General features: G+C 44.7%; 1 protein-coding gene across 1 annotated transcript; it reads right to left on the bottom strand.

The window, feature by feature from the left end:
• Positions 1-1468: 1468 nt before the first annotated feature.
• On the bottom strand, positions 1469-23785 carry LOC149748903 (tripartite motif-containing protein 54-like). Its single transcript, XM_089912620.1, has 6 exons — positions 23680-23785; positions 22548-22609; positions 20688-21017; positions 17449-17607; positions 15203-15373; positions 1469-3024 (listed from the first exon to the last, which is right to left on the bottom strand). Exons 1-6 carry the CDS (start codon positions 23783-23785, stop codon positions 2242-2244), a joined length of 1611 nt encoding a protein of 536 aa, XP_089768746.1. The 3' UTR covers positions 1469-2241.
• Between the last annotated feature and the right edge of the window lie 895 nt (positions 23786-24680).

The raw sequence follows: 24680 nt of genomic DNA, 5'->3' as shown, positions 1-24680 counted from the left end.
GAACTCAGAGGATAAGAACTCCTGCAGCAGGAGTCCAGGTAGTGAGGGCCTCGACCAGCAGACAGCGTGAAAAGCAGAGGGAGCATAGCCGGCTGGGCCAGGAAGAGGAGGAGGTTCAGAGACCTGAGAAGACCCACAGACTTCCTTGGCTGGGTTTCCCGAAGTAGCCAAGCCCCAAAGGACCAGAGGCCCAGTGTCCCTGAGGCCCCAGGACAGAACCCTCCCATCACCTTTGTTTACCTGCAACAAAAACTACCCAAGCAAAGCAAACACACTCCTGCAACTCCCTCTGACCCCGCCCTCCATCACTCCCTCCCCAGGTGAGACTGGGGCTCTTGGTGCAGCTGCTCCCACTGGCCCCTCACTCAGCATGCTGGGTCCAGATAATCAATTTGCCTTTTGGTCTCCCTGCTTTACACAGCAGACACCCTTATCTTTAATCTTCCCCTTAATCCTGGGGCCCTGCCTCAGTGCGCCCAGGTTTTAGCTCGGAGCACGAGGAGCGCATTGATCTTGGAGGTTGATGTCTGGCCAGTGCCTCCCCAGATCTCACCCACTCTGACTGCCCGTGAGTCCAGGGGCCTCCTGCTTTCCTGTGTAAGTGCCAGGAAGTGCTGCTGCCTAAGGAGTCACAGCAGAAGGAGGGAGGCCCCAGGTTTGGCAAACACCCCAGCACCCCTGGGGTGAAGTGGGCTGTTATTACACTGTCCACCTCTGCCAGAGCTTGCAAACTGGTGATGGCCTGGGGGTCACATCTGGTTCACAGAAGTGCTTTGTGATGCCCATGCAATGTTTTAAATCTATTTTTAATTAACTGAGAGCATTCAAAAGAATCAAGATATTTAACGTTAAAAAGTCTGGATTTCTTGCTTTTCTTAAAAAATCTGGAGCACTCAGCTTACATTCCAAAAGGACAATGTTTTCTTTATGCCCAGCATGGGCTCTGCTATTTGTCACAGCCCCCACCTTCCCCCCACCTCTCGCCTTCTTCAATTTTATTACAAGCCTGGCTCCCGTGGTCATCTGTGTTTGTGTCCTCACTGCCTCTGCTCTGGGGTACTGTTCCTGCCCCACTTGGACCATGGGATTTTGGTCTAGGCCAAGCAGAGTCCTTTCCTTGAGGATGTCTTAAACAGGCACTGGGAGAAGAGAACCCCTTAGTCCAGCCCCCAAGCTGTGATGACAGGGGAGAAGGGGGTCATTCTACAGGAAAGAAGCAAAGCAAGCATTGAGAAGCAGAGACAAAGGTGGGGGGGGGGCGGGGGGCAGCAGGATCCTGACAGCAACTGAGTCTAGGTCCTATCATCCCCGAGGCTACTCCACCCTTTCCCCAGTTCACAGTCACGACTAACAGTGAGGTAGAAGGAAGGAGAATGGGCTTGAGAATGATAGATTTCTGGCCGCTGCGATTTTGGACAAATCACTGATACCCTTCTCAGTTTCTTCATCTGTATAACGGGGACTCTACAGCTTACTTCCTAAGGTGGAGTGGGTTCCAACAATGTCATTTATGTGAAGCATTAAACGCAATGTTTGTGCATAACAGGTGCTACTAAGGATTCCATAAACAGTGAATTTTATGGTAGATGTTTACCAAAAACTGGTCGGCTAGAATTGAGTGAGCTCCTTCCTGAAGAATGGTAGCAGTGTTCTTTAAGGAGATATATCTAGATCAGTACCGCCTTCAGAGACTCTGGGGTAGGTTGGAAGAAGCTAGGCCTCCACCAGGAGGAGTTTGATTTTGCATTACGATCCACCCTCTCAATGACTGTGTCATCTTGGGCTCTTTACTTAAATTCTCTGACCCTGAGGTTCCTCCTGTAAAGTGGAGGTGATAACTCTCATCTCTTTCAGTTATTCTGAGAATGGAATTAGCTCATTAACATAACAATGCCTAGTATTGTTTGTATCCTAAGCACTCAACAAATTGTAGTTATTGTGATGGGAAAGGAACAAAAGCCACAGTCCGGAGCTAGCCATAGGTTTCACTTCCGGGGAATCATTGCTATTGCGCTTTCTACTATCTAAGGCTCAACTGAGCTAAAAGTGCACCGTAAGTCATCAGAGCACAAAGCTGTCTGTTCAGTTGTGCCAAGAGCTCACCTCCTGCACCACCCACCCTGACAGCCAAGCCAGCGGCCCCCAGGATTCAAAGCCTCCTACATGAGCTTCAAGCAACTAGCTTTTAAAGCAGGTTTCCATTTAAAAAAATAAAGAAAAGAAAAAGCTTTGGCTGATCAATTAGCAACAGAAGACCCCAAATGAAGAGAAACCACCATGTAGAATCTTGTTTTTTTTTAAGAAGCAAAATCTAGCAACCTTCGCGTTACAGCCAAAATGATAAAAGTTGCTGACATTTTGAGACCAAAATACTACGTATACGGTTGATTCCCTAGACCCAACCTCACTTCCCTGTGCCAAGGACATGCTAGTGGAAGAAGGAGAGGAAGAATGAGATGGGTTCCCAGGAAGCTTTGCCTCGTCATTTGGTTTTGGCACTGAGCCCGACGCTGCCTTGCACAAAATATCCTCAAGCACTTGTGGGGACAGACGGCCCTGCGTGGCACAGCCTGCCTGCCAGGCCTCTCGGAGCCCAGCTGCGCTGGCCAGCACTTGGTCAGTCTCAGGGGGGACAAAGGCAGTGATGTCTATTCCTCTAATGAGTTCTTGAAAATAGCGCCTGATGGAAATAGTGTCCTTGATGGGGATCTGGGGGGACATGCTGCCCTCCATGAGTCTCACCATCTCCCTCTTGAGCCTTTTATGCTCGTGGAGAAATTGTACTGCATTAGCGTGATGCTGCAGGAGCATCTTCATCTGCTGGTAAAGCTGTTGGGGGGCTTCAAGTTCCCGGGCAACCAGCTGTAACTTCTCCAACTTGGAGGAGTGCTCGCTCTCCAGCTGCCTTTTCAAGGTGGCAATCCGGCATTTGATGCCCCTGAGCAGGCTGTCTCCAATGGTGGCGATCATGGCCAGTGTGTCCGCGGCACTGGTGGAGAGTTCCTGGATGAACTTCTTCGTGTCCTGTGGGGGCAGCGTGAACATTTCTTAGGAAAGGCTCCCAGAGTCCAGGCCTGGGCACCTGGTTCATGGCGTTGCCTCCTCTCCTCCCTGAACCAGGAACTCCTTAGGGGTGGTGGACACTTCTGGCTGCCTGCCCAGTACCAACTTTTCAACTCTTTCCTACCAAAGAACGCTGATTCTTCCAGCCAGCATGTGTGGGCAGCTAAAAATACTTACTCATTTCCTGCTTCCCTTGTAGTTAGGGGTGACCAGGTGTGCAACAGAAGCAGAAGTCTGAGTTGTTGGGTGCAGCTTCTGGGAAAGCTGCCTGAAAGTGGGCAGATGCCTCTGAGACAAGGCTTGACCCTTCCCCTTTCTCCTGATGGGACCCGGGGTCAATGCTCACATGGAGCAGGCTCCTCATGATCTTGCGCTGACAACAGCACACACTGCAAAGCTGAGAGAAGAGGGCGGAGCATCATGGGGTCACCAAGCTGGTGGCCTCGACTCCCTACCTGTGGGCATTTCATTAAGTAAAAATAAAACAGAACCCCTCATTTTTTAAAGAGCCATTGCTTATGAGTTTCTATTACAATCAAATGTAGACCCTTACTAAAAGAATACCCAAATGGAAGGAGTTACCTGAATAACTTTTAGGGGAATGAAATCACAAACCCACCCATTGTGATATTGTTAGAAAAAGTCAAGATGTCTCACTCTGGACTCTCCATGACCTACAGTGCCCTTTTCCTGTCCGGCAGGCCTGTCCTCCAGCTCATCCTGTCAACCTCAGCTCTGCATCACCTTTGTGATCAGGTCTTCCCTCAGGGGAGACACAAAGTGTAGGGGAAAGCACTCGGATGGTGAGGTCAGGCCAACCCTAGGTGTAATTTTGGCTCTTACAGCTGAATAGTTCTGTACCTTAGATCCCATGTCTTGTGAAAAGGGGATCATGGGTGCTGAAGAGAACTAAATGAGATGATGGATATATAGTGCCTAGCACCAAACCAGAATGCAGTAGGTACTTAACAAATTGATCTTCCATAGAATGGAGAGGTTCTTCCATTCTATATGCTTCTACAGGTCTCATATACATCACCATAGTTCACAATAGCACAATACAAAAACATTCTAACATTATGAGCGAACTTCGAAATAATGTGACTCTCCACCAGCTGAAGATTCATCATGAATCACCGTTCCCAAAACCATGTTTTTAAATTGCCAGTTTAGCTGGTAAATAGATTTGCCTGCCATCCTTCATCATCGTGAGTTGCCTGCCTAGTATGTGTTTAGGTGTGTTGTTTGACCCATTAGACTAGTCTCAAGGGCAACAAAAACAGACATAATAAATATACAACGGAATCTCATGGTACTGACAAGTGCTCTGAGGAAAGATAAGGAAGATAGAGCAGGATCAGGGGTAGGGCAGAGGGCTGAGGGAGGAGGTGTCTCTCGATTTTGGGTGGTTGGGAAGACATCTTGGAGATATCCGAACTCTGGATGATGGTCAAGCAATGGCCATATCTGAGGGAAAGATTTTTCCAGGCAGAAGGCCATGAGGACAAAGCTTGAGATGGAAACAAGGATGTCTGAGGAGCAGTCAGGAGCCTGGCTCAGAGTGGGATCAAGCAGGGCGGAGAGGCAGGTGGGGCCAGGCAATGGATTTATTCACAGTATAATGCACCCCTCACCAGCTGGGGATTTTGAACAAAAGAACGCCTGATCTAAAATGTTGAAGGATGATTCTGGCTACTAGTGGGGACACAGTGGGCACGAGGAGCCCATGTGAGAACCATTAGAGAGTCCAGGCCAATGGTGATGATAGTGGGCAGGAGAGATGGGAGAGGTAGGCGAATTGGGGAGGTGGAATGGATTGTAAGTGTGGGCCTGGAGCTCAGGACAGATGTCTGGGCTGGAGAAGAATCTCTGAGAGAGGTGGAAAAACATTGAGCAGGAGTTAGTGGCAGAACTGGGGACAGCCAGGAAAGGCTGGGGTCCCAGAGGTCAAGTGGCCATTTCAATTTACTCCAATCAAGAAAGTGTTACTGGCCATGGAAACAAATGTTTTCTGAGATGTTGGCTCAGGCAAGAGAGAAAGAAATGAATAAAGAGCAGGCCAATGATCTCATTTGTATCCTTCACCCACTTGGGTCTTTTAAAATTTTAAATATTTCTTTGTATTTCCTTTGAGTTTTGAACATTAGGTTGGTTGTTCTTTAGCTTCCAAGAAACTTTATACTTCCGTAACATACAGGGAATATTAAAATGCTACAAACTGTGGATTGTTTTACACTTGTAAAATGATCTATTTTCTGATAGATAAATGGAAAATTATATATTTTCTGATAAGTATTTTAGGCTTTATTTAGAGAACAGAGCCACAAATACTAAACAAGTAAATCAATAACAGATTTCAATACCTTATTCATTAGGTTGAATGAGTCATTTGAATTTTTGTCTTGATAAAAAGGAATAGGTGATGCAGTAAAATTATTTTTTGTAAAGGGACAGCAAGTCCCACAAAGTTCACAAAAGAACAAGTTTGCTTAACTCTGAATATCATTTAAAATACACTTGGATTCTCCAATCCATGGTGAGGTGGCTTTCCCAAGTGAACATAGGAGTGAGATCAGGAGGGTGTCCTGTAGCAGAGCCTTCCCACTCAGCATCTACCATGGGGGTATCTCACAAAACTATTTGTGTTCTTTCTTCACCACCATTGAACTTCAGTGTAACTCAATCCTTTTCCTTTGACAGAATCTAGATACTAAAGACTGAAAAATCTACTGGTCAAACCAAAGCATCTGTGAGCAGCAGGGGCATAAATTCATTGCACAGAGCCTCTGTCCTGCTCACCGTTTGACACCTGGTGTCTAGCACCCAATGGCACCCGAAAGAATGAAAGAATGAGAAAAGTGTATGCTTTCTTTACTGATACTGCCATATGCTTACTAGCTTTCAATAAACCCAATTTTTCAAAACATCCTTTAAGTTCTTAAAACAGCTTTGTTGAACATTATTGACATGGGAAAAGTATACAATTTGATAACTTTCAAGATAGTGAACTTATCCATCACCCCCAAAAGTTTCCTTGTGTCCCTTTGTAATTTCCTCCCTCACGACCATCCTTGACCTCCCCTACCCACGCAATCACTGACGTTCTTTCTGTAAATGTATATTAGTTTGCATTTTTCTAGAATCTTATATAAATGGAATCATACTCTTTTTGGGGAGAGGGTTTGGCTTCTTTAACACAGCAATTTTCAGATTCATTCATGGATTATTGTATGTATCAATGTGTTCATCCTTTCATCTGGACATTTGGGTTGTTTCCCGTTGTTGTCTATTACAGCTGTAGCTGCTATGAACATTTGTGTACAAGTTTTTGTATGCATATATATTTTCTTTTCTCTTGGGATTTGAAACCTAGGTGGAGTGAATGGATCATTTATTTAACTTTTTGAAAAATTACTAAACTGTTCTCCAAACTGTTTGTACCATTTACCTTCTCAGCAGCAGTGTATGAGAGTTCCAGTTCCTCCACATCCTCACCAACACTTGATATGGTCTAACATTTCTAATAGGTGTGTAGTGGTATCTCATTGTGGTTTTCATTTGCATTTCCCTAATGACTAGTGGTGCTGAGAATCTTTTCATGTGCTGTTTGCCATCTGTATAGCTCATCTGTGAAGAGTTTGTGCAAATACTTTGCCTATTTTTATTGAGTTGTTTTCTTATTGTTGAGTTTTGAGAATTCTTTATTCTTTATCTTTTATCAGATATGTATTTACAAAGATTCTTTTTCTCCTATGTTTTCTTCTACAGATTGTATAGTTTTAGGTGTTATATATAGGTCTACTATCTATGTAGGGTTAATTTTTGCACATGTTGTGAGGAATGGATGCAGTTTTCTTTCTTTTTCTTTTCCTTCCTTCCTTTCTGCCTTTTGTTGTTGTTGTTGCCGCATATGGATTTTCAATTGTTCCAGCACCATTTGTTGAAGAGGTTATTCTTTCTCCACTGCATTGCCTTTGCAGCTTTGTCAAAAGTCAGGTATCTATGTGTATGGGTTTATTTCTGTTCCACTGTTTTATTTGTCTATCTTTAGGCCACTGCCATGCTCCTTTGATTAACAAAGATTTAGAACAATTCTTGAATTCAGGTAGTGTTAACTTTGTTTTCAAACCCTAACCCTAACCCTTCCCTTTCCACATGAGCTTTAGGATCACCTAGTCAATTAAAAAACAAAAAAAACACCTGCTGAGATGTTAATTGTGATTGCAATAAATCTATAGAAATACTTGGGGAGAACTGACATCTCAACCACGATGAGCCTTCCCATGCATGAATAGTATATATTTCTCCATTTATTTAGATCCTCTTAATTTCTCTCAGCAATATTTAATAGTTGTCCAGGTACAGATATCACACATCTCTGGTAAGACTTAGATATCCACAAAGCATTTTAAATCTCTGTTGCAATTGTAAGTGATATTTAAATTTTAAAAATTATCAGTGGTTTGTTGCTAATATTTAGGAAAAACAATTGATTTTTGTATATTGATCTCATATCTTGCAACATTGCTAAACTCATTTATTAGTTCTGGTAGCTTGTAAAGCTCATCAGAATTTTTATAGAGACAGTGATGTCATCTATGAATAAACACAGTTTTGTTCTTCCTTTCCTATCTGGATGCTTTTATATTAGTTTCTCTTGCCTAATTGCACTGGTTAGAACCTCCATAATCTGCTCTGTTAAATAGCAGTGATGAGAAAGACATTGCTCGGTGTTCCTGATCTTGGAGGGAAAACATTCAGTGTTTCAGGATTAAGCATGATGTTGGTTGTAGGTTTTCATAGATGCCTTTTATTATGTTCTATTCTGTGGTATAATGGGAAATATATGGTCTTTGTCCCTGGTTCCTGGTACAGAGCTCCTAAAACTCTTGGAATTTCCTGAGTGATAGGAGCAGCTCTTATAATTCACAATAAACCCCTTTCAAACATATCTGAGATTATGCTAGTTAGGTGACTCTTGGTGGGTCCCTAGATAGTTTCAGGATGGGGCCTAGTTGCCAGAAAGACTAAACCTTGATTAGAGGTTTGGAAATTTCAGCCCCATCCTCAACCTCTGGGGAGAGGAGAGTGACTAGAGATTGAGTTCAATCGCCAATGGCCAATGATTTGATCAATCATGCCCTAAATAATGGAACCTCAATTTAAAAAAAACAACAACCAACTAACCAAACAAAAAACCTTTAAAAAAGGTTCGGGGAACTTCCAGGTTGGTAAACACATTGATATTCTGGGAAGATGGGGCACCCAGAGATATCATGGAAGCTACCCCTCTAACCACCCCCCAGCCCTTACCTTGTCCTGTGCATCTTTTCCATTTGGCTATTCCTGAGTTGTATCCTTATAATAAAGAGGTGGACATAGTAAAGTGTTTTCCTGAGGTCTTTGGTTCATTCTAGTGAATTATCAAACCTGAGGAGGGGGTTTTAGGAGACCCCCGGTGTATAACCAGTGAGTCAGAAGTACATGTGGCAACTTCAGAGCTGTGACTGGTGTCTGAAGTGGGACAGCCCTTAACCTGCAGGGTCTGCACTAACTAGAGATAGTGTCAGAATTGAATTAAGTTTTTGGACACCCAGTGAGTGTCTGAGAACCAGAGAATGCTAGATTGGTGAGTTTTCTAAAATTGATGTTAAATTTTTTTCTCTGTCTATTGAGATCATATGATTTTTCATTTTTCTTCTGTTATTATAGTAAATTATATTGATTGTTTCTTGAATGTTAAACCAACTGTGTATTCTTGGAATAAGCCCCTTTTTGTTATGATGTATTAGTCTTTTCATATATTTTTGGATTTGATTTGCAAAATTTTAAAAAGATCCTTGTATCAATGCATATAAGGGATATTGTAATTTTCTTTGCCTGGTTTTGGTTTCAGGGTAATCCTGGTCCTATAGAATGAGTTGGGACAAATTCCCATTTCTTCAATTTTCTGGAAGTTTGTGTATATTTGGTATTGATTCCTTAAATGTTTGGTAAAATTCATCAATGAACCTATTCAGGCTTAGAGTTTTTACTGTAGGAAAGTTTTTAACTAGAAATTTAACTTCTTTAATAGAAAATGGCTATTCTTGTAACTTATTTCTTCTGGAAGAACTTTGATACTTTGTGTCTTTCACAATCTAATCTAAGTTGTCAAATTTAATGGCATACACTTTTTCACAATAGTCCCTTATTATCTGTTGGAGCCACTCCTCAGAAACAGAAAGAGTGATGATGACATCACACAAACCAAGAGGTGATGAAAAGGGGCTATTACTCACCTAATGAGGCTTTCTGGAGGAGAGCAGGGCAGCTTCCAACCAGGTCTGAAAATAGCTTGAGAGAGCAAGGAACGCAGATTAGATTGGTTTGGAGTTTTTATGGTGGTTATGAGGTGTTGAAGGTTCCCACAGCCAGGCTGGGCTTACGTGGTTTAAACTCCCACAGGTGCCAAAGAAGGGAGCACCTACGCTTGCTTTTCAGCTTTTCTGGATGTGGAACAGAAGGCAAGGAGGGAAAATGGAGACTTAAAAGCTGTGAGCAGTCAAACATCAAACATGGAGTCTGACTCTTTATTATAGTATCTTTTAAATATCTATAGCATTTGTAGTGATGTTACCTCTCTCATTCCTGGTTTTGGTAAATTGTGTTCTCTCTCTCTCCTCTCCCCACTCCCCTTTCTCCCTTTTTCCCTCTCTCCCTCTCTCTCTCTTTCCTTGAGAAGCCTGCTGAGAAGTTTAATTCAGATGATCTTCTCAAAGAACTAGTTTTTAGTTTTATTGATTTTTCTGTATTGTTTTTTGTTTTCTATCACACTATTTTCTGCTTTTGTCTTTATTATTTCCTTTATTCTGCTTACTTGGGTTACTTTGCTCTTATTTTTTGCACTTTTTTAAGGTGGAAGGTGAGGTCAGTAATTTCAAATCTTTATTCTTTTCTAATTAAAATTTCCCACTGAGCGCTGTTTTAGTGGCACCCCATAATTCTGATATGTTTTGTTTTCATTTTCATCCAGTGCAAAATACCTTCTAATTTTCCTTTTTGTTTCTTCTTTGATCTATGAGATATTTAGAATATGCTTTTTAGTTTCCAAATAATTGGAGAGTTTCCAAAAATCTTTGTGTTATTGATTTCTAATTTAATTCCACTGTGGTCAGAACCCATACTTTGTATGATTTGAATCCTTTTTTTTTTTTAACTTATTTATTTTTCTGGCCACGCTGCATGGCTTGAGGGATCTTAGTTCCTTAATCAGGGCTTGTACCCATGCCGCCTGCAATGGAAGCACGGAGTCCTAACCACTGGACAGCCAGGGAAGTCCCTGAATCCTTTTAAATTTATTGAGACTTGTTTTATGGTCTAGCTTGGTGAGCTGTGTGCACTTGAGAATGTGTTCTGCTGTCGCTGGGTAGAATGTTCCATAAATGTCAGTCAGGTCTGATTAATAATGTTCAAGATTACTATTTATTGCTGAATTCCTGCCTACTTGTTCTATCAATTATTGAGAGAATGGTATTGAAAATTACAGATTTGTCTATTTCTCCTGGTAGTTCTATCAGTTTTTGCTTTATATGTTTTGAAGCCTCCTTATTAAATGCATAAACATTTCAGACTGTTATTATTCTCTTGATTAACTGATCCTTTAATCAAAATGAAATGAACTTCTTTCCCCTTGGTAATACTGTTGGAGTGAAATCTCCTTTGCCTGATGTTAACAGAGCCACTCTAGCTTCTTTGGATTTATGTTAGCATGACATGTCTCTTTCCATTCTTTTACTTTTAACCTATTTGTGTCTTTATACTTAAAGTGCATTTATCATAGGCAGCATAGAGTTGGGTCTTGATTTTGTTTCATTCTGACAAAAGCCTTCTTAATTGGAGTGTTTAGACCATTTTCATTTAATGTGATTATTGCTATGGCTAGATTTGAGTTTTATCATCTTGCTATTTATTTATATTTGCCCAATCTGCTTTTTGTTCCCTTCCTCCTCTTTTTCTACCTTCTTTAAGATTGCGTATCTTTTATAATCACATTTTATCTCTGTTGCTAGCTTAGTAACTATAGCTCTTATTTTAGTGGTTGTTTGAGGGCTTTATAGCACACATGTTTAACTTATCACAGTCTAACTTCAAGTAATGTTATGCCACTTCACATATAGTATAAAACCCTTATAATAGGGGCTTCCCTGGTGGCACAGTGGTTAAGAATCCGCCTGCCAGTGCAGGGGACACGGGTTCGAGCCCTGCTCCAGATAGATCCCACATGCTGCAGATCAACTAATCCCGTGCGCCACAACTACTGAGCCTGTGCTCTAGAGCCCACAAGCCACAACTACTGAAGTCTGCGCACCTAGAGCCCGTGCTCTGCAACACGAGAAGCACCGCAATGAGAAGCCTGCGCACCACAATGAAGAGTGGCCCCCGCTCGCTGCAACTAGAGAAAGCCCGCACACAGCAACAGACCCAACGCAGACAAAAAAAAAAATGCCCTTATAATAGTGTACTTCCATTTTGCCTCTCATAGGCTTCATGGTATTATTGTCATGTATTTTACTTTTATATGTTGTAAACCTCACAATATATTATTATTTTAAAAACAGTGAGTTATCTTTTGAAAGATTTAAATAATATGAAAACAACCTTACATAGTTACGTTTTTCATTACCATTTCCGGTGCTCTTTATTGTTTTGTGTAGATCCAGATTTTCCTTCTGCCTGAAGGACTCCCTTTAACATTTCTTATAGTGCGAGTCTGCTGGTTATGAATTCTTTCAGCTTTGTATGTCTGAAACAGTTTTTATTTTGCCTTCATTTTTGAAGATATTTTCACTAGATACAGAATTCTAGGTTGACTGCTTTTAAATCCATATTTTAAAAAAATAAATTTATTTATTTATTTTTGGCTGTGTTGGGTCTTCGTTTCTGTGTGAGGGCTTTCCCTAGTTGCGGCGAGCGGGGGCCACTCTTCATTGCGGTGCGCGGGCCTCTCACTATCGCAGCCTCTCTTGTTGCGGAGCACAGGCTCCAGACGTGCAGGCTCAGTAGTTGTGGCTCACGGGCCCAGTTGCTCTGCGGCATGTGGGATCTTCCCAGACCAGGGCTCAAACCCGTGTCCCCTGCATTGGCAGGCAGATTCTCAACCACTGCGCCACCAAGGAAGCCCCTAAATTCATATTTTAAAGATTTTTCTCCACTGTCTCCCTGCATGTATTGTTTCCAGCAAGAAATCAGACACATCTTTATTTTTGTTCTGTATGTAACATGCCTTTTTTCCCACTCTGGCTGCTTAATATTATTCTCTTTATCGCTGGTTTCAGCAATTTGATGTGCTTTGGTATAGTTTTAGTCATATTTATTGTGCTTGGTGTTTGTCAAATTTCTTGAATGTGGGTTTATAATATTCATCAAGTTTGGATAATTTTTGGCCATTATTTTTTAAAATACTTTTCCTGCCCCTTCCTCACTCTGTCATTTCCTTCAGGGACTCCAATTACCCATATATTGGGACACTTGAAGTTGTTCCATAGCTAACTAATTTTTTTTTTCTTTTTTTTGGCCATGCCACATGGCTTGCATGATCTTAGTTCCCTGACCAGGGATTGAACCTGGCCTTGGCAATGAAAACACTGAGTCCTAACCACTGGACTGCCAGGGAATTCCCCACAGCTAACTGATTCTGTTTTTTAAAAATTCTCATTCCTCTCTGTGTTTCATTTTGAGTAGTTTCTTTTCCTTTTTTTAAAAATAAATTTATTTCTTTTAGGCTGCACTGGGTCTTCGTTGCTGCGCATGGGCTTTCTCTAGTTGCGGCGAACAGGGGCTACTCTTCGTTGTGGTGCACAGGCTTCTCACTGTGGTGGCTTCTCTTGTTGCGGAGCGCAGGCTCTAGGCACACGGGCTTCGGTAGTTGTGATGCGTGGGCTCAGTAGTTGTGCCTCATAGGCTCTAGAGCGCAGGCTCAGTAGTTGTGGTGCACGGGCTTAGTTGCTCTGCAGCATGTGGGTTCTTCCCTGACCAGGGCTCGAACCTGTGTCCCCTGCATTGGCAGGTGGATTCTCAACCACTACACCACCAGGGAAACCCTTGAGTAGTTTCTATTGTTATGTCTTCAAGTTCACAAAGCTTTTCTTCTCAGTGTCTAACCTGCTGTTAATCCCTCCAGTATATTTTTTATGACATTGTAGTTTTCATCTCTAGAAATTCAATTTGAATCTTTTTTTATATCTTGTATGTCTCTAACTTTTTGAAATATGGAACACAATTGTGCTAATTTTAATATATATTTGTCTGCTAATTCTAACATCTGTCTCAGTTCTGGTTTGATTTTGATTGATTTATTATTGTTTTCATTATGGGTCATATTTTCCTGAGTCTTTGCCTGCCTGGTAATCTTTGGATGCCAGACATTGTGAATTTTACCTTGCTTGATGTTGGATTTTTTTTATTCCTATGAATCTTAATATTTGTTTCGAAGTACTGTTAAGTTACTTGGAAAGAATGATCTTTTAGTGCTTGCTTTCATTATTTGTTTGGTGAGTCTGGAGCAGTGCCCAGTCTGGGACTAAGACTTCTTGAGTTCTCATCCCAGTGTCTCAGGATTTATGAGATTTTCCAGTCTCATTCGTGGGAACAGGCATTGTTCTGATCCTGGTTGAGCTCCAGGCACTGTTCCCTCAGTCCTTTCCTATGGCTCCTTCCCTGGCCTGAGGTAATGTCCTCACAGACAAGTGCTGATCTATTCAAGTCTGTTGAATACTCACAGGGGACTCTTAACCCAGATCTCTGGACTCTCTCTCTGTGCAGTCCTGTCTTCTGTAGACTCTGTCATGTGCACTTGAAATGCCTTGACCTCCCCAGAGTCTCAGCTCCATCTCCCGAACTCAAGAAATCTGCCAGGCTTTGCTTGGGTTCCCTCTTTCTGCCCCTCAGACTTGAAACTCTCTCAAGGCAATAAGCTGGGGCAATTGTAGAGCTAACCTTGTTTATATCTTGTCTCTCAGAGATTAGTATCTTTTATTGCCTGAGGTCCAGTGTCTTGAAAACTGTTGTTTCATATATTTTTGTCTTATTTTTCCAGAAGGGAGGGTAAATTCAGACTTTGTTACTCTACCTTGGACAAATAAGGAAATAATAAATGAAATTTTAGCAAATATTTGGTATTTAGAAGAAGATCTACAAAAGTCAGTTGTGGTAGACACAGATATTATGCCCAGATCCCCCTTTCCAGAGAGGACTTGCTGCTTGCCAAGGTATGACCAGCTGCCAGCTGTCAGATCCTTCGGGGTTGCTGTGCCCTTCCCACAGCAGCCCACGTTTGGTGGCTGAGCAAGAGGACCTATAATAGCCTGGCCATTTCAGCCCAACGTGGGGTACACTGATGGGGAAATCTGGCTCCAGATTCCTCACTGGATCAGGAGCTGCTTGTCAAGCCTGTGGTATAGTTTGCCTTCCCTTCTGTTTCATCTATTCTTTCCTCCTTCTTACAGATGTCAATCTTGGATATCTTTTACCCCAAACTGTGTCTCATCTTCTGCTTCCAGACAACACAACCTGTGATACCAACTGTTAGGTGGCTAGTGTGGCCCAGAGGTCAGTCCCTAAGGGCCTCTGCCCTGGCCATTCTGCAGATGCTCCTTCTCTACAAGAGCTGAAATCTTACCACTAGAACTTGAATTTGTTTCTGAAAGACTATCTAGTCTTGGGTGTGTGTGTGTGTGTGTGTGTGTGTGTGTGTGTGTGTGACTTAAAATTTTGTTCTCTTGAAAAATGTATCCAGAGATTAATTCCTAAAACCTATATTTTGTGGGGAAAAGTTCATGAAATAAGGAAAATAAGCCATAGAAGCTAGGATACATCTTACTTAGTCATCTTAAAAGAGGGTGAAATAGCCATTAAATTATCATCTTGGAGGCCCTTTAAGCAATCAGAATTCAACCATTTCTCAAGGTGCACATTTCAAAACTTGACACACGTTTCAGGACACACTTAAGGAGAGTCAGTCTCTAGAGAATTTCCCCTTCATATTTAAACACCCCTTTGTCCGTCTAGTGCCCTCAAGAGAACAGCAACTGTTTGAACTGAAACCAAACATTGCCCTGCTGTTTACTTGGAGAAAGGACACGAGCCATATGAGCCATACCTGCACTGCCTGTGCTGTGCTCTCAGATTTCTGCAGTACCAGCTGAATATCCTTAGCAAAGCTCACTTTCCTCTCTGCATAGGCATCAGAAATCTTGGCTACTGGGTAAGACTCGTGGTCCCCAAAGAGCTTGCATATTCCACATATTGGTTCTTCATCCCTTAGGCACATCTGATTGACAAAAGAAAAGTCGATGATACTTATTTCCCTTCTTGTTCCAGCCCTACACACTCAGGACCTGCCATACCTCAGGCTGGTGACATTCTGAATCTATTCTTAAGCAGGTATCAAGAGTCAGTTACACAGGAGGCCCTGGCACCTGGAGGAGAGAGATGAGGGTGGTACTAAGATGCCTGAATTGTAATTTAGTAAGCACATACCACATCTGGTATTACACGGATTCCTCACAATGATCTTTTGACTTGGATAGTATTGTGTACATTTTATACCCGAGAAAGCTGAGAAGGCTCAAAGTTGTTAGGTGACTTGCCCAAGGACACACTACTAGGAAGGGAGAGCACTGGGATTAGAAGACGAGGACTTTCTGGGAATTCCCTGGCAGTCTAGCACTTTCACTGCTGGAGCCCGGATTTGATCCCTGGTCAGGGAACTAAGATCCTGTAAGCGACGTGGCACACCGCGCAAAAAAGATGAGTGCTCTCTGACTCCAGGAGCAAAGTCTTTCCCACCTGGCCAAGCCACTGCCTTGTGAGGATTAAATACCATGATGCATGTAACATGCTGCCCAGCATGCGGGATCTTAGTTCCACGACCAGGGATAGAACCAGTGGCCCCTGCAGTAGAAGCGTGGAGCCCTAACCACTGGACCGCCAGTGAATTCCCCAAACTGGGCCTATTTTAGATGAAAGGGATTGAGGAGGACCCTCACTGCCCTGCTGGCCCCTCTGCCTCTTCACTCGGCTAAAGGGCACCTTGGAATGAAAACTCTGTCTTGGAATTTTGGAAGGGGAGGTAACTGCTGAGGATGAGACAGAACCATTGAGATTTTGTGATAAGTGGAAGAGATTTTTAAAGCCAGAGTCCAACAGGAATACCAAATCACACCCTATTCTCTTGAGTCCTCTTAGTGGCTTGAGCTAGCCTGCCCCAAGCATGCCACTTATGTCCTTGTAGGAGGAGGGGCGGCTAGAAGGAACAGAGCAGAGTCTGGTGGAGCTCGGAGCAGCCCAGTAGATTGGCTGAGGGTGAAGACTTGCAGAGAAACCCTACCCTGTGAGGACAGACGCTTGATATTCTGCACTGAAGTGCTGGGGGCCCCCGGAGCTACGAAGCCCTCTTTTGGAGGCACATCTATGCTTTAAGATTTGGCTGCAGAGCTTCAAGCTAGAGCCAGTTTATGAAGACTCGGGGATACTTTTGACCTTCTCCAAGGAAATCACCGATTTAGTTCATCCCTGACCATTACCAAAGCAACCTAAACCTGGTGGTTGGTGCTACACAGTCTGTGAAACATGGAAGCTCTGCCTCATCCTGCCCCTCCAGGTTTGTTGGGAGAATCAAATGGGCTCAAGGTTGTGAAAGGGCTTTGTCGACAGTGAAGAATGAAAGCTGAAGTGGTTTTATATCTGATTCATATCTGAGTTATATCTGACATGGGGATCATTCTAAAGTCAGTACCAAAGGGGAAGATTACATGTGTCAAATTACCCGTGAAAATCCCTTAGCTAGGGAATACGGAATTAGAGTATAGTCCACATGGTTTTGTATAAATCACACTGTAGACGTGTGTAAAAATGTACAATGTGTACAGCATAATACAGAGTACAATAAAGAGTTCATATGACGTACTGTGTGAAAAACTCATGCTGAAGATTAAACATCGGAACCATACTCAGCTCTCCAAATAGGCATGTGTAACCAACAGGAGGAATGGCAGAATCATTGGTCCCATCTTACCCCACCCTCTCTCTCTGGGGTAATCAAAGGTAGCTAAATTCTCATAAATCTGAATATAATGCAACTTCGTTGTAACTATTTGAGCCTATCTGTGGTCCCTTAAATCTTGCCGTGGGTTGCATGGCTGAACACCACACACACACCCAAACCTGGACTCCAGCACTAAGAATGAAGAATGAAGTCAGCGTTGGTATGTGCATTTATTTGGAAAGTAATCCTCTACTATACTCGTGAGCAAATATCCAATTTCAACCATAACGTTGCCAAGTAATCTGGCAGATTGGGTAGCTAAGCAAGAATAAAATAAAACTAAAAGTGTAATTGAATACCAGATTCACGCTTTCTCCATGCTTTTCACATGTCTGAGCAAGCTGATTTTTTTCCTTGGTCTGAAGCATCTCAAGTTCTTCCTTAAACTTCTCCAGTATGTTTTCAGCCAGGATGTTCCTCTGCAATCCATTTGTTCCCCTTCCCCTCAGACAAATGACCTAAAACGCACAGCTGGCATGAGCTTGTGGCAAATTCCCATCATCAACTGTGACATCATCATGGGGAAGGATGAGACACCTCCCTTCCTGCACATAAACAGCAGCGAGCGGCAAGAGAGAACAGGCCACTGGCCTGAGTGAGCGCTGACCGGTCTTTCAGAAGGAAATGACTGTGAAGACTCCTCTTCCCTGCAGAATAACTCTTCCCGCTCCAAAGCCCTCTCACCTGGGCTAGTGTGGGCACCATCTGCAGAGACAGTCGCCACAAACTCCATCAGATGAAACAGGAACCTGCCTTCTTTCACCCTGTGAGTCTTGGTTAGTACCTGCTCTGTCTCCTGGAGAAGCCCAGCCCGGTGAGAAGACAGACCCTCACAGAGGACTGTGTTGTTGGATGTGCAGGGGAGCACAAAGAAGGAAGGACTAAGTCTCCCTGGGGTGATGGAGGAGAGCAGGACTGGGGTCTCAAGAAGATGCCTAAATTAGGCATTGAAGACCGAAGTGTATTAAACATGTATTTTATTTACTGTTTATTTTCTATTTACTGTATTTTATTTACATCCAGGCACCTGGGGCCTGGGATGGCCCCTCCCATTGGCTAGCCAATTCTTAGAGACAGTAAAGGATTCACCTGGGATCATGCCTTTCACATGCAAACCAATACATCTGGGGTCCACACCCAACCACCTCCTTTATATTTGCTATTCCCCTACCCCCCTGCCCTAATCATCCAGGGCTGGGTACTAGACATCTAGGGGCAGCCCTACCTGTCCCAGAGGCCACTGAAATTATTCAAACTGGCCAATCCTAAGTCTTCTCACCCTACTTCACCCGTTCCTTCCTGCAGAAACCACAACAAAGGTCTTTCTTGTCCTCATTTCCCCCATCTCCCTGTTTCCTGACCCACCCTGATTTCCACATGTGGCCACCTGTGATGCGGCATGGCCCCTCTTGGGATCTATGAGTTACAAACTATTTTTCAATGGCAGTTGTCCCCTGATCTGTTGGTCTCATATACCTGAATAATTATAAAACCTACATTTAAAAGCACAAGGAAAAAAGACAAGGCCATATGCCACCCTGAGTAAACATAGCAGTCCACCCATCTGGCAACAACCTTAAATTCCATTTGTTTAATAAACTTTTATTAAGCACCTACCGTGCTGGGAATGTGATAGTGAACAGGACAGACACACCTGGCCCTACCCTCAGGTGTTGATACGCTAGAGAGGGGAATAGATGCCAAACAACCAATATGCTAGATCCGTCTGCTGATTTCCAGCCAGGCAACTTAAATCCTTCTTGGACCCAGTTGTCTTTTCTGCAAAATCCAAGCTCAACAAAAGCCGCCAGCACACTTCCTGTGCTCTTTGCAATTCTCTCAGAGTGTGAGGGTCTCGTGTCTGCACCTGGAAGGGGGGAAGCTGGAGAGCAGCCTCACCCACAGAGTGGGTGGTCAGACGGTTCTGCTGTCTCTAGTCGTTGGGACAAGAAACAGAGGTTTAAGTGTGTTACTTAAAAATCACACTCTAGACACTAACGGTAATGATGAAGCCCCCTGGGGGTGGGGGAGGAGCTGTGGTCTGAATACTCAGCCATCAGAGGAAATGAACGCCAGTAGTGGCCACAACTGATGGTAAAGAAACAAGCTGAATTAGCACAGTATTTTGAGGTATGAAGGTAACCATGGGAAGAACTATCTAGAAAAAGTTAGAAGAGGCTGCTTCTGGGGAGTGGGACTGGGGTGGGCAGAGAGTGTGGCTTTTCATTATAAGCTCTTTTCTAGGGTTTGCCCTCTTAACCTTGTCCGTGTGTTATTTTGATATGATTTTAAAATAAATGCACAAATAAGTGAAAATTCCAGGTTGGAAAATGAAAAGCAGAAATAAATCTAAGCACCTGCTGCTTTTGAACTGCTGTCCCCCAACCCTACACACACACACACACACACACACACACACACACACACGCACACACAGCCTCCTCACTGGCACCCCCGCCTCCATATTCAGTTGGTTACCATTGGAGAGCCAGCACCTGTCTCTCCAATTGGCCCACCCTCTGTTCCTACTGACAGAGATTCCTACATAAGTTCCCTCTTTCTGAAATCTATTTGTTTTATATTTGCTTCCTCCCTTCCTCCCTCCCTCCCTTCTTCCCTCTTTCCTTCCTTTCTTTCTTCCTTCCTTCCTTCCTTCCACAAATACCCAAAGGACCTGGAGAAACACCAATCACAGTTCTTACGTCCCAGGTGGGGAGAGAGACTCTACACAAGTCATTGTACAAAAAGTTTCCGTGAGAGTACGTAATGTAGACAATGGTGCACTTTCAACACCAATGCTGTATGACCCTTTCCAGGTTAAACATTTATCCTGGCCCCCATTGCTTACAGGACAGAATGTAAAGCCTTTTGCATGACTTGTAAGACCTACTTCAATATGTCCTAACCTGCCCTCCTGGCGGATGCCCTACATGCCCTGATATCTCCCACAATCCCACACTGAAGCCTTCTTATCCACTAAGCAGCTCTAAGCATCTCGGCTGCAGGCCCCTTTCTTGGCCCTTGGCATCTGCTATCCTCTCTTTGTCTGCCCTGCTCTGTAGACTCTCCCCAGCTGTCACCTCCTCTGCAGCCTTTTGTGTCTCCACTGTGGGACCTCTCACTGTACACAGGGCCACTGGCTCCTGCAAGGATGCTCCTCACTCATCTGTGCATCCCTGGGGTCCTGGCACAGTGACAAGGCCCCTGGCAGGTGCTGATAAATGTCCCCCTACCCCAGCACATACTGAATAAGTGAAAACTGGCATATTTTATCTCTTGGTGGTTCTGTTAGAACCTTCTCTCTAACATTAAACCACAATGCATGTCTTCCTGTAGCTCCTGCCCCGGGTCCCACCATGTCTTCTAAGCCTGCTCCCCACCCACCCCCTGATAACCCACCAGAGATGTGAGTTCTGGCCAGCCAGTCTTCATTTTGCAGGCCAAATATCCCTAGTTCTGTTATGGAATAGATCCAAGAAGTGATGACCAGAAAGAAATCTGCTATCTCAGGCGCAGAAGGGCCCCAAACCTCTCTTACTTTCCTACACACTGGGCAGCAGAACTGTCCGTTGCTGTGGGTGCAGTTCTGGCACATCAAGATCAGCTCCAGGCACTGTTTGCAGAAGTTGTGGGAGCAGGAGAGGAGCAGCACCGCGGGTGTAAACAGCTCCACGCACACGCACACGGGACAGGACAGCACTGCGCCCAGCGCCTCCATGGCGTCTGCAGCCACCTGCCTCTCCCAGGCCGCCCGCCCCCACCAGGCTTCTAGAACAGGTGCGGAATACAGCCACTTGAGACAAGTCACAATAGACACCGTCAGGCTTTCCTCAGAGGATGGAAGAAGGAAGGGAAGCTCCACAGACACCTGGGGCACCAGGACGTGTTTGTGTGGAGGTGGCAAACCATGCCTGCCAGCCAAATCCAGCCCTCAGCTTTTTTTTGTACAACTTACAAGCCACAAATGTTTTTACACATTTTAAGGTGTTGTAAAAAACAAAGAACAAACAAATCAAAAAAAAGCAAGAATATATAATAGAGGCCACATTAGGCCTACAACGTCTAAAACATTTACTTTCTTTCCTTACTGAAAGGGTTGGCTGACCCTGTCTAATTTAGAGGATAAATATAAATAACTGGAATCCAGTCCAGCTCAAATGCACACTCAACCTCAGGAACCGGTGGGACTGAGTGAGGAGTGGGAGGCCTGCCTCCAGCCCACAGTCTACAAGCTGGGTGATCATAGGCCAGTGACTGCTATCCACTCTCCTATTCCTTCTTCCACACTATGTTGAACTGGGTCATCTCTAATCCTTACCAGCTCTGTACTCTGCGCATGTAGTCTCTGGCTTTCCTAACCTCCACCCCCTCTCACAAAGGGGACAATTGTACAGGTCTTACCTGGCCCATGGGTTCTTCAGAAGATGAACTAGTCTTAAAAAGAAGCATTGATTGGGCACCAGGCTGGGCCGGGCAGTTGTCACATTATCTGTCATTTAATCTCCACAACTGGAAGAGGCTCAAGTCATTAGCTCTCACCTGCATCAGGGAATCTGAAGCCCGGAGAAGTAGAATAACCTGCCCAAGCCTTCAGTTCATGAGGGTGGCAGAGCTGGTAATGCACCCGTACTCTTCCTTTGCTTCTGATGGGCTGTTGCCTCACAAATGAGGTCCTCCTGCAGATGTGAAGGTTCCCGGTGAAATGTACAGTTTCCTTACACTCCTAGATGTGCTTATGAGGCCTTGGAGAGCAGGGAGAAAGGAGTGAAAACCCACCTCATGTGCTCTCAGCCTCCATTAGACAAACACAGATTGAGCCTTGAACATGTTTGAGACACATGATGGGTCATGTGAGGGCTTAAGACGCTCATTATTCATGACAGTGACAGCCACTCTGCAGGCTCATTAGGACTGGTGCTCAGCACATACCACCCTGTTTACTTACCACATCACTCCTGTGTAATTGACTCTAATTCACGAACACAGACAAGGCAAATCCCTGCTCTCAGAGAGCTGTCAGTCCAAAGGAGATGGAAGGTACAGAAGGAGAGGTGTGGATGCCCTGGCTGGCCCACCAGCCATTCCTTCTCTGGCTGTCTTCAGGACAGTGGCCAGAAATACCAACTCTGTCTCATCAAAAGGTCTGACCTTGGGCAGTGGTCATGTCAGAGGCTTTTGGCCAATGAGACTTGTATTGAAGTCTGCCGAGAGAATTTGGGGGAAAATTTCTTGCTTCCCTGATAAAAGAGATTGATGCGGATTTCAGCACACTTCCCTTCATCTTCCTGCCTTGTATGAAGATGTAAAACTTGGAGTTGCAGCAGCGACTTTGCAACCATGAGGATCACAGATATGGAGCCCAACGTCAGTGAACAGCTGCAATGATGCCAGTACTCACCTTCCTCCGGTTCACTGTATGTGAGTAAACAAAGCCACCATGAACTGGGTTTGCAATCCTAACTGATAAAACAAGGCAGGAAGTGTTACGAGACATGGAGATAAGAAGCTGGAAGCATTTTGAGAATTATTCGCAGCAGAAAGGATTGGAGACAATGTAGCAGTGCTGTTGCTTACTCTGTAGAGCCATTGCCTTCTGTCTTCCTAACAGCTCCCAGCTACACTCAAGACTCCAAAGTGCTTCATCCTGAGATGTGCCCTGACTGAAACGGACCCTAAGAGAAATGTCATCCCCCCTGGCCAGTCACACAGACATTTAGAGCTAGCTTGGCTACATGGCCCACTTCTCTCCAATGAAAAATCAGAGGAATTTTGCTAGAAGGTTACTGGGAAATTTTTCTACCATAATAAAAGGGGAAATCTCCCACACCTTTTTTTTCTGGGCTTGAGTACAGTTGTGTGAAGACGTGATGGCTACAGCAGCCATCTATGATCAAGAGGTAAATCCCTGAAGATCAGCAGAGACACTGATCCAGACTATTAATACCGACATCAGTGAGCTGCTGAAAGAACCCTGGGACCACCTGGCTCCAGACTTCTTGTAAGTAAAGAGTAGACATCCTTGTTGCTTAAGCCCTCTCAGCTGGGCATGCTATAGATCTTTCTTGGCTTGTGCACAGGCTTTCTGGAGGACTGGGCATTTGGTTCTGCATGTCCAAGCCTCCCTAAGGGCGCATGGTCAGTCAAGACTGCGAGCTGCAGGCTGGGCAGGTAAGCACTGGCCTCTGTCCACTCCCCCAGCCCCTCCCTGTTTTGGGGACTTCCAACACTAAGCAGGCTTTTGTTCATTAAGCCGTTGCTTTTTTTTTTCATTTTTTTATTGTGTTAAAATATACGTAACATAAAATTTACTTTTTTAACCATTTTTAAGTGCACAATTCAGTGGCACTAAGTACATTCAAATTGTTGAGCCACCATTAAAAAGAAACCAAAAACAAATTGTTGAGCGACCATCACTACCATCCATCTCCAGAGCTTTTTCATCTTGCAAAATGAAAACTGCCCCTGTTCAATGACTACCCCCTTCTCTCTTCCCCAAGCCCTTGGCACCCTCCTTCACCACTCAAACTGACAGATAGGAGGTGTGGAGGTCACAGGAGGGTGGCTGGACCCAGGCAGGACAGCCTCCAGGGCCAAGTTCTCTCTGGTAGTGCCAAAGGATCTGGAGGGGGTGGACATAGCGGAGTGAACCTTCCTCCCACCCAGGCAGGACTGGGGTGGGAAGAACCCAGAAAGGGTTTGGAGCAGCCAGAGGGGCCAGGGGAGACAGAGCACCAAGGAGAGAGGGTGAGTCCATGCTGCCTCTGAGCAGGTGGAGGAGGACCCGGAGCCTCAGTCATCACCTGTGGCTTCAGGAGAGCAGGGGGTGGAACCAGCGTGGAGGCCAGATGGTTGGATTCAGGAACTGGGAACCCGGGAGAGGAGTGGGAGCATCAAGCCCACGCACACTCTGTGCGCCTGCCGGGCACCCTGAGCTCCTCCCCGCGAACGTCAGACTGAATGAGGGTGGACACCTTTCTGCCTCTTTGTCTTCCCTCCCTGTCCCCACCGTGTTCCTGCTGAGAGTGGGGTTTTCCCGCTTTTCTGTTTTTTCTGCTTGCCCCCTTTCTGGGGCAGAGTCTTCCCTGCCTGTGTCCCCCTCGGACACCAAATCTGTGCCAGGTGTCTGCTGGGTTGGGGGGGCCATACTTTAATGAGAAGCCACCCCTACGTTCCAGGACCCGGCAGTCGGGCAGAAGAGAGCACTCTCACCTGGCCTGGGCCCCGGGAAACTGCGCAGAGAAAGGGTCCCCTCCAGTGGGCCCAGGAGGACGGATGTCACTGAGGAAGGAGTAAAAACAGAGCAGGAGGGCTCAGGGACGTGGGAGTCCTGAGACCTCAGTGCTGCAGATGGCAGTTTGGTGCCCATCAGTCAGACCCCAGAGAGACTGAGGGGGACAGACGTGATGAGATGCGTCTTTAGAAAGGCATGGGCAGTGTGGAGGGAGACCCAGAGACTGGAGGGGGGAGGGAAACCAGGGAATGGAGCTGAAAGACAATTACCCATGAATCTGTGGACAAAGGGGAAGCTCGG

The sequence above is a fragment of the Delphinapterus leucas genome, chromosome 6 (assembly GCF_059928025.1).
Source record: "Delphinapterus leucas isolate spDelLeu-1000000601 "Yukka" chromosome 6, BTC_Dleu_Yukka2, whole genome shotgun sequence".
Classification (NCBI taxonomy): domain Eukaryota; kingdom Metazoa; phylum Chordata; class Mammalia; order Artiodactyla; family Monodontidae; genus Delphinapterus; species Delphinapterus leucas.
The sequence above is the reverse complement of the archived record's forward strand: the minus strand, read 5'-3'. Positions and strand labels throughout refer to the sequence as shown.

Coding starts and splice junctions, on each gene's coding strand:
- LOC149748903 (XM_089912620.1), bottom strand. CDS start 23,785: ATGTCCACCCCCTCCAGATCCTTTGGCACTACCAGAGAGAACTTGGCC. Junction 22,610..23,679: donor GACCTCCACACCTCCTATCT/GTCAGTTTGAGT, acceptor TTGTTTTATCAG/TTAGGATTGCAAACCCAGTT. Junction 3,025..15,202: donor GCACAGCACAGGCAGTGCAG/GTATGGCTCATA, acceptor CTGCCCCCACAG/GACACGAAGAAGTTCATCCA.